The 10515-nt window shown below is 35.6% G+C and overlaps 1 protein-coding gene across 1 annotated transcript in view; it reads right to left on the reverse strand.

The window, feature by feature from the left end:
- LOC110467056 (organic cation transporter protein-like) overlaps nt 1-6340 on the reverse strand; it is a 10614-nt gene extending 4274 nt beyond the window's left edge. The window contains exons 1-9 of the mRNA XM_021523939.1: nt 6177-6340; nt 4998-5491; nt 4203-4434; nt 3709-3898; nt 2558-2696; nt 2112-2212; nt 1661-1878; nt 920-1040; nt 280-352 (exon numbers count right to left, since the gene is read on the reverse strand). Coding sequence (XP_021379614.1) covers nt 280-352; nt 920-1040; nt 1661-1878; nt 2112-2212; nt 2558-2696; nt 3709-3898; nt 4203-4434; nt 4998-5294 — 1371 coding nt within the window. The 5' untranslated portion in view covers nt 5295-5491; nt 6177-6340. The remainder of the gene's footprint in view (nt 1-279; nt 353-919; nt 1041-1660; nt 1879-2111; nt 2213-2557; nt 2697-3708; nt 3899-4202; nt 4435-4997; nt 5492-6176) is intronic.
- Nucleotides 6341-10515: the final 4175 nt, after the last annotated feature.

Below are 10515 nucleotides of genomic sequence, written 5' to 3' on the forward strand. Positions count from 1 at the left end.
TTGTTTCTAAAATATCAGTTTGAAGTGCGCTCCGGGCGCGGGGCGCATATTTCCCGCATATTATAGAGGGCCGGAGTTCGGACGTTAATCGACGACAGACCGATATGAAAAAAGTCGTTAAAACGTCAGAATAATTCGGACTATTAATTAACAGGCCTGAATGGACTTTGATTGTTTTGAGAGCACTACTTCAAAAAGGTAGTGTGAAAAGCACTGTCCTGTCTGCCCTATTATAAATTGCTGAGTTTTATAGGAAGAGGAAATTAGAAGCCAACTCACCAATTGATTAATCTGTGGGGCCACAATGCCTCCAATACGTGCTGCCATGGAACAGACTCCAATTCCTAGATTTCTGTGGATAAAAGACATATACTTCTTTGGTCAAATGTCGGGTGGACAAATACAATTTCAAAAAAGCCTGTTTCAAGACTTCCACTTGTATCAGTAAAAGATGGTACATTCTACAATTTCCTAAAATCTCAAAAAAATCTTAAGCATCGAAAGGTAAACAAATGCCCCACGGGGTACATATACATTGTAAGTAGCATTCCATGGACACCATCAACCGATCAAGATATGCAACAGGCTTATCTTATTCAGGCTATCAGAATTTGAAATTAAAAAATGATTTAAGTAAGAAATGTAATACACTTTTTTCTATTTTTAGCAACAGTTACCTTCTGACATTTCTATTTTTAGTAACATTGACTTTCTTTCAGAACAGTTTGACATTTCTATTTTTAGTAACATTGATTTTCTGTCAGAATGACTTGACATTTCTGTTTTCTGTAACAGTGACTTGACAGTTCTATTTTTAGTAACAGTGACCTTCTAACATTTCTATTTTAAGTAACAGTGATATTCTGTCAGCATAACTTTACATTGATGACAACTCTAATATCAGGTAGTGGATACATACCTTACTATTGTTGGAAAGTTCTCAGCTGATGAAACCTGAATGGCCGCCCATCCTCCTGATATTCCAGACTTTCCAATCATAGCAAACACAATAACTAATACCTGAAGGGATTCCATATGTCCTGTAACAAGAAAAACTCCAGCAATGAAGATGCTAAAGCCCTGCTCACATTTTATAACTGAGAAATAACACCGACTTTTATTAGTATTCTAAGTAAAATGTCAGTAGCTAGGTGCTCAAATGTGTTGAGAATATATAGTAAATCAGATTCAATTATTTTCTGCCCTCACATCCAAATATTTTATAACTGGACAAGTTAATATCTATAAATGATTGAAATGGCAAGGCATCTACATATGAATAACTTAGTTGCTAGTCACCTAAGAAATAAACTATATGGAAATTCTGTGAAATAGAAGGTACATGTATATGGTTGTTTGCTTGGAAAGGAATAAGCGGTGTGCTGATTATTTAGTCATCGATTTATTGAACTTCATCTTATATTGTGTAAATCGTACTTGCTAAGCAAGGGTCATGAAAATCTGATAAATTCAAGGATGCTATTGTGGAGTATACCTGGTAAGGAGTATTTCACAGATAGACAGAAACACACTTAAAGCCCAAAACCATTATTCATTTCGTTGCGACAGTAACATACTGTTTAGAACTAGAAGTTTTCTACCTGTGAAGGACATGTCAAGATATCTACCTGTGATTAATTTTACAAGGTATTAAACCTACCTGTGAGATCTATTATGAGGATGACGAAGCAGGAAATGCCAGCCAGGGTCATAAGGGAAGCTATGGTCCAGCGACGCCCCAGTCGGTTGTTGACAAGGATCACGTAAACGAGAGCTGGGATCTCTACGAGACCTGCTATGAATGTGTTGATGTAAAGGTCACCAGCGAGGTTACTGGTGTTAAAGTTCAGACCATAGTACACTGAGCTGGACACAAACCTGTAATATAAGGTCAAAGTTCAGACCATAATACACAGAGCTGGACACAAACCTGTAACATAAGGCCAAATGTCAAACTAAATTTAAGCTTGACACAAACCTATTATTTAGGGTCAAAGGTCAAACCATAATACACCAAGCTTGTGCCACAATAAAAATAAATAAATATAGATTTGAAAATAAGTTTTTAGAGAAATAAACTGATTTACAATAATTTTCTTGTGATCACTTACCATCCATACATAACAATGAGTGTGTTTTTCAGCATGGTCCTGGTTTTAAATATGTCGTGATAACTATACTTCTTCCTCTCTATCAAGGACTCCTTCTCTCTCTGCAAATAGTGAGAAAAAAAACACCCATTATTTTAAGCAGAATTAAAGCACCACCTGCTCCAAACTAAACAAGGGAGATAATCTGTAGCCATCATCCTAGATGTTATAATTACTCCCAACAAACTTTTGAAGGGATCATGGCTGTCGACAATTTGCTACCAGGTAAATATTTATTGAAGCAGCATACTAGATTCACTTCAAGCAGAGTGAGAATTAAGAACGGATAGTTTAGGAGAAAAAATTTGGAAAGCATTATGGTAAGAAAATTGTTAATTCTTTTTTTTAATGTTCAGTTTAGAATACCAACAAAGGATTTATGCAAAATGAGCAGTATGTAGTATCACCTCTGTATAAATGTCTAGCTGTTCCAAATCCTCATCCGACAGTGTGACCTTGTTGTAAGCTGCCATCCTCTGGACCTCAACTTTAGCTTCAGCTACCCTTCCTTTAGTTAACAACCAGCGAGGACTTTCTGTTACAAAGCTGAACAATCCAAGAATGGAACACGATGATGAAATGTTTCTTGTAGTAATCACAAACAACTGTATAGTGACTTTTAATCAGACAAAAAATCTATCTAAATCAAAATCACAGAAATTCTTCAAAAGCTTACAGAAAACAAAATTTGAAAAGGTAGCTGATGTCATAGCTTTAGATCTCACACAAGTATGTATTTCATATGAGATTGATGAAAAAAGTTGGGGAATTATTTTTCTTGATAAGTTTCATCAATTCTATATGAAATGGAAACAATCTTCAAAATATCCCTTTATAACATAATCAGAAATTTTTTGAACATTGAAAAAGATATAACTTTTCATGTCATTCTGTAAGTACATGTATTTGTCTTTTTTTCTTCATTAAGACATCATTTCATTATCATTTAATGACCATGCAGTGTAGGTTATATAATACATAAAACACAAACTATATGACATGGTTGTATTTACCGAATTTCATGGTAATCACTAGACACTAACAGTTTTGCTTGGTAGTCCACAGGACTAGTTGAGTGGATTAATTACTAGTGCTACATGTATATATGTCAATGTACAAGTCAAAAGATTTCTGGCACAAAACATAACAATTGACATAATTATTGTTCAAAAAAATATGGTGAAGTTTTAGGAAATTTTTGGCAATTTTCATACAATATATCTATATTTTATGCAGTTGTCCAAAAGGAATATTTTCATTTAATAACCTATGTTAATCAGACGATACTGTTTTAACAATTGTTATACAAGTTAAGTTTGGCGATTCACTAGTTCTAGCTGAAATCTACTAGTCTCGGCCAAGAGGGCTAGTATAAGTGTCAAACTCTGGTAATCATGAAATAATTGTGATATATTGAAAGATGCCTACACCAAATGAAATATATATGTTTATAGAATTGCCAATAGAAAGCAACTAATTATAATGAAAAAAAGATTCTTAAGTTACACCTGACAAAATAAATATGTCTACAACAAATGTATCTTAATGATTTCTCTACCTCCATGAAAACAGCATGGGTACCCCAGTGACTGCTGTTGCTATGACGAGGGTCCTCCAGTCACGTATGAGAAACCCCCACAGAGCAAGAGTCATCAGTCCTATGGCCCAGAACCCAACACAGCCACAAAATGTCCGCCAGCTGGGAGTCACAAACTCTAGTGGCAGCACAAAGTTCACAACCATCACACCTACAATAGACCAGGAAAAGAATGTTCTTAGGTCTCCTCCCTTCCTCTAGTAATTATAGGATTGTAACAGTGACCTTCGGACAAATGTCCTGGAAGAGCAAAGGTCAAGGTCATCACATTCCAGGTTTTTCTTTTAATATGACGGTTGTATGTATGTTAGATAGGTCTCATAAGTAATGACAACTGTATGATCCAATAATTAGTACAGAATCTGAACGAACAAATATTTGGATGCATATTACTTAAATAGATAAATGGGCAAAAATACAAGTATATTCATGAAGAAACAAAAGAAAGCTTTTACCTCCTACTGATCCACCGATGAAAAATCGCAGAACTGCAAACACCTGCCAGGAGGGAGCAAAGGCACTACTTAAGGAGACAACTAGCATAAATATGTAGGTCAGGTATAACACTTTCCGTCGTCCAAAGATGTCCGCCAACTGGCCTGTGATTAGTGCTCCTAGCAACACACCACACATTTGTATCGTAGTGATGATTTTTGTCAAATTCTTTCTGTCACAGACCAGCTGCCACTGAAACATACCAATCAAAGACATTAAAAATAATGACTGAACCAAAATCCTCAATAAAAGTAACTATCGTTTATTCATTTGATCGTCTTTCAACATTCCTTTGCTGCAACATTAATTAAGAGACAGACGTAATATATTTTTACACTCTTTTTCAATTAACACACAAGATTAGAAATGTTTTCAAGCACTCTACACCTTATTGCCATCCAAAACTGATCCAACTTTGTAATTATTATTCTAACTTAAAGAATGTTCTCACTTTGCAAAATTAGAAAACAAACACAGCTTTATTTAAAAATCATAATAAAAATGGACTTTATAAATAAATTGCAAAAAGGTCATCTTGAACAATTTTGAGTGTAAGATTTCAGTTCAGAATATTCCATTACTATGTAACAGAAGGGAATAATGCATCGGCCAGACTGGGATTTGAATGCGGGCCTTCCGAAATCAGCTCAGACGATCAATTTGAGCTACATAAATGTACCTGTTCAACAGCAAACAAACCAGACAAGTTCCTCAGTCATTAAAATAAAGAGCCTATTCTTCATTAGAATCTTTACCTCGCTGACAATAGATGAGAACGGCCCTGTGAACTGTAGTCCAGGACACTGACTTCCGTCGGGGAGACACTCGTTGACAGTGAATGAACTGGAATTACTTGCTTCAGACAGGTTAAAGGTTGAGGAATTGCCGTGTCCAAAAATTGGACATTCCCAATCAGGAGTGGCATGAAGAACTATCGGAAGTAGCATGGCCCAGGCTGCTGGGGTCTCGAACATACTAACCAAGATAAACACACGCCTTTGATATGGCCCAAAGGAACCAATCTTATGCAGAATGCTCTCATACTCCGACATTTCTAATATAAAGTCTAAAGTAATTCTGTAGTAAGATTTGAGGATGTTTGAAATGCTTTTAATTTCTGGTCAACACAGCAACTAGGTTTGCAACCTCCTAAAACTGCAACATCAGTTGTGGTATGAAATGCTCAGGCACAGTTCACATGCTGTCTCCAGTTGATTTCAGTCTTCAACACTTAATTTCCATCAGCAATCTGAAATTTCAAAATAAGAGTTGACACAACAAATAAAATGTATCTGTGCTATTATTTGACCAAAAAAAATGTGTCACATTTTAGCAGAACTAGACAGGGAAATTGACAGTTAAAGCATTTCAAATTCAAATTGCAATCGTTCTAATTCAGGTTTTGCTGACCGACTTCCCAATTCTTGTTACAAAATATTTATTTATTTTGTGCAAAACTATTATAGCACAAAAAAAAATCCTCTGACAGTAAACATTAAAATTGGATTCATAAATATTTTCAAAAGTTTTTAACAAATCATTAAACTATCATATGAACATTGCCAATGCCATTAAATTATAAATAGTTCTGTTAATTACAGAATAGATCAAGCTAAGACTGGTGTATCTTACTCGTGACGTCTTTCTTTAAAATCCTGCTAAAATGGGTATTTGATGATTAATTCCCAAACTGCTAAATTCGGGTTGAATTACCTCCCCTTTCTACGCTGCAGACCATATCCTAAACATGACTTCGGAACATTGCGTGTACCTCAACTTGTTGGTTTTTTTTGGTTATATTTTATTTCATGGAAATATTTTTGAGATTAACCTTGTTCATCCTCTCTCTACTGCACAGTTATATCCCTTCCCCCCACACCCGTTTCCCATTTTTACGAGAAACATTACTAAAACCGTTGATATAGAATTTGTACCGTTACTGCTTGCCACGGTGTTATAATGTAAACTGTCCACCAGCTCGGTACCGCCTCCAATGATTTACATTACAGCGAACATACTTTTATATACAGGAGAAATATTACGCAATCTACAAGGAAATTTCTGCAAGATTGTTGTCGCAACAGCACGTTTTGAAAACACTTCCGGGTGAAATAAACGCTTGAATTTCTGTTCCTTAAAATCGACTTAGATTTAAAACGCTTGTATGATCAAGTCTTTAAACATGTGTTCGCCGGGTCCAAAGTCTATTAATTAAGGATGCATGACTCAGTCTTTAAGGTAGGTCCAAAGTTCGATTAAGGACGCGTGCACGGCCAACACACGACATCCATTAAAACTGTGTTGATTATTTTTACGACATATTTAACACTTAAGATGTTTTAATGATAATTATTTTAAAATGTTATAACTAACATGAACCGAATCGTATGCAAATCATTCATATATTTATAGTAAATGTCGAGCACGGCCTCGATATGTATAGAAGACATGTATATATTGCATTACAGTATAGAAAACATGAGAAAATTATAATTGTGATATCTTGGGTGTCTGATTTAAATTTCAAACTTGTTGGTCTAATGTATAAGCTATATTGTATAGTGCATCTGAAAAAAATCTTTACAAAAACTTGTAGGAACTGCACCGGGGACTGCAGGGGTGAATATATAGTAAGAAGACTTATGATTAATTAAAAATGATAGTTTAAAACTTACCTCAGGCACATGATAATTATTAATGCTATGGTCTATCCGTATCTAGAAGTATTATAAAAAATTAAAAAAAACACTGTAAAAATCACACGATCGTCTGCCTGGCTCGCTGAACAATTCAGCCCGTTGTATCACTGTAGAAATTTCTGTTGCATGCCTAGATTTACTTAATGTGTAACCGTAATGTGTGCTACATTGTATGTGGAGTGCTGTATGTTTTGTTTGTGCTTTTTATTATCAATAAATCTAGAACATACATGTATAAAACAAATATATGTAGGAGTATATTTAAGTCAGGCAGCAAAGAACTACATGCATGCTACGGATTATTTTGATCTTTTAGATGAGGAATCCGTTGATATGTAGATGATATTTTGTTTATAATTAATTTTGAAACATTCTTAAAGCTGACGATTTTATTCTGGATGTTCGAAAAGCCTACTGATTTTGTGCTAGGGGGGGGGGGGGGGGGNTAACGTGAAACTTTCGTAATGTGACGCGAAATTAACTCGTTTTCAACGCATCATAACGCGATTTAACGCGAAACTTACTATATAAGCAAGTTTTATGTGGCATATTTTTTCTTTCATTACCATGAACAATATTGACCGATAATACTTTACACATTATCAGAGCTTAATAATAAAAAAAAAAACAGCATTGCCATTGTCGCGAAGAAGGAGAAATACAATATAGAGAAACTACTCCGGAGTCAGACTTCAGATTTGTTGATTCTTGTTTTTTTGCCCCGAAGCCACGAAAATCCAAACGAGAAACAAGATTTTATAATTCACGTCTTTTCGCCACGAAACCCAGAAAAGACGAAATGACGACAATTAAGTTTTTTTTAGTTCTCATCTTTTCACCCCAAAATGGCGAAACAGCGAAATGGAACAAATCAGCTACCGTAGTCAAAAACCTCTACCTTTTGTTGGTTGAGAAATCAGTTTTTCCTGAAGAAGACTACGACGCAATACATTAAATAACGGGCTAAGGAATTAATTCTATTGTTACCGTGAAACAAAATATCTTTTTTTTTTTTCATTTTCATTAAGTTCATTCACAATCTCGTTGAGGACCCCATCGAACTAACCTCAATGAAAAGACCAACTGCAGTTGTAACATGAAAACAAATACGCATAAGTTGCAATGATATTTGCCAGAATCATCACGTGATAAAGTTTATAACCTTACATGACCTTCAACAGGTACTGTTTTTCAATTGAAAAATTTTGTATATAGTTTTGAACCTGTTACGCATTTCATGACTTATTTATAGCTGATGATCTCTGCGATAGACATGTCATTCTCTGCCTGTCTGACGTGGTTCCCAGGTTTGACTCCAGTAGGACTCTGCGACATCCTCAGGTGGTTTCCAACTGTCACTGGATGTTTCGACCCTCTAACCAGTATATCCTCAAGTTGGTGGGTCCACAGAAGTGGTCAGTGATCCCTGTGGGTCGCTGTGTGTCTTGGGTCTCTGTCGTCTCTGCCGTGCCAAAGCCAATAAGAAGCCCGCTCTGCCTGCTAGCCGAGTCTGCGTATTGCCACTCGTCTCTGGTTTCCTCGGGTCCCTCTTGGGGGCCGGACTCCATACAGACTCTGCTGGGAGTCCCCGAGATCAAGTTACTTGTTTGTTTCCTCCCATGCTAAAACTGCCAGCGCGCTAACATCCGGGCCAACAATAGTGATAAATATAAATTGAAATAACTTACCAGTTATGATCCAGGATACATTATATATCACATCGACACATACAAACATTCAAATCAGGAGTTTGAGCAGCGTACAGCATATCACGTCCCGGGCAGTGAAGTAGGTTATACCAGGACACACTACTCAAAATCGATAACGACTTTAATAAAAAGTTATTAAGGGTAAGTATTGCAAGGAATTTTCATTTTGAAAATGCATTTTATGTAAATTGCAATGTTAAGGAGTGTTGCAATATATCACATCATAAGTAATATTCCTAGAAATTCGATGCATTTATAATCGTTTTCCATAGAAAAGGCGTAAAGGGAACGTTTCTTCAGTAAGTTTAAATAATGAATTGGAAATTATTTGATATAATATAGGAAGTTACATGCAAGCTTAATTTTGATAACGTTCATACAATTTCAACAATTTTTCAAGGAAAGAGAAAGGAAAAGCTAACAAGTTTGATAACTGCACAAAAGGCCGAGGTACTCAAATTTTGTTCTTGTTTAGCGGTGTTAGATGCATAAAACAGGGTGCTACACTTTCGGCCTTTCTATTTTTGCATGACGTTTAAATGAACTTTAGCAAAGACATTGCAATGTTACTCCACCAACTACATGTACACTTTATGGATTAGTTTGATTTTCCAGTTTGGTTTGTTTGTGTTTTACGTCCTATTAACAACTATGGTCATTTAAGGACATGCCAGGTTTTGATGGTGGAGGAAAGTCGGAGTTCCCGGAGAAAAATCACTGCCCCACGTAGGCCTCGAACTTGCGACCCAGTGGTTGAGGGCTAGTGGTAGCAGAATGTCAGACGCCTTAAACACTTGACCACCGCGACTCCCGTTTGATTTTCCAGTCGTATTGATTATATCAGGAAAAGATCTCCTTCGCTGTATGTAGCCAAAACTGATTAAACTTCTTATTTTGATGTTTGAATGTGACAATGTAATATAATGAAATATAACTAGTACGGCAAATTAGATAAAGTCTTAAAAAAACTAGTTTAAGGTTGTGTGATTTTTTTTAAATTATATTGGTCCTTTTCAAATAGACAGTAGTGACTTTAATTGGTTTTATTACATACTTTCTAATAAATACTTTTTTTTATATATATATATGCGATACGACACAATTGCTCTAACCCATATTAACTCTCGCCGTATCACACCCCAAAACCCGTATCAGCCCTCTCAGTATCAGCCCACAAAACCTGTATCAAACAACTTTTGGAAAATTTTGGTTTTTCAATATTTGAAAAGAAAAATAGATCATAAGAAAGTAGTTTTTATTAGTCAGTATGTAATAAACAGAATAAAACACACCTTTTTCCATATCACACCCAGTATTAACCCTTGACCAATATCAGCCCTTGGGCTGATATTGCAGTCTCGGGTTGATACTGGGTGTGATATGGAAAACGGCATGTATTATTCTCTATGAAGCATATTTTCAGAAAGAATACAAAAAGTCATAACTAATATATGTATTTTTTATACTCACTTGAACAAAATACCATATTTCGCCCCTTTTCAACTTTTCTCCGATACTTTTCTATGCCCTGACTGCTAATAAAAAGAAAACGACATTTGAGGATGATTTCCAAGATTTAAATTCTGATAAAAGACTTACGTTTGTATGGCTTACTGAAGCACTAAAGCATCATGCAGCACAAATCCTTTGTTCTAGCACGCTTTGCACGAACCGCTAGTTTAAATCTGAATTATCTGCTGTAGCCGAAAATTTGACATCTGTAACGGTATCAAGTGTTTTATAGGCAGTTATCCCCCTTCTTTATTGCGATATATATTTCGGAGCACTTTGCACGTGCATTTTTTTTATTCAAACCTTTTGTACCACTGATGATGAAATAGACAAAATAGCCATATGTCGCAGAA

The sequence above is a fragment of the Mizuhopecten yessoensis genome, unplaced genomic scaffold, assembly GCF_002113885.1.
Source record: "Mizuhopecten yessoensis strain PY_sf001 unplaced genomic scaffold, ASM211388v2 scaffold11155, whole genome shotgun sequence".
In the NCBI taxonomy this organism is placed as follows: Eukaryota; Metazoa; Mollusca; class Bivalvia; order Pectinida; family Pectinidae; genus Mizuhopecten; species Mizuhopecten yessoensis.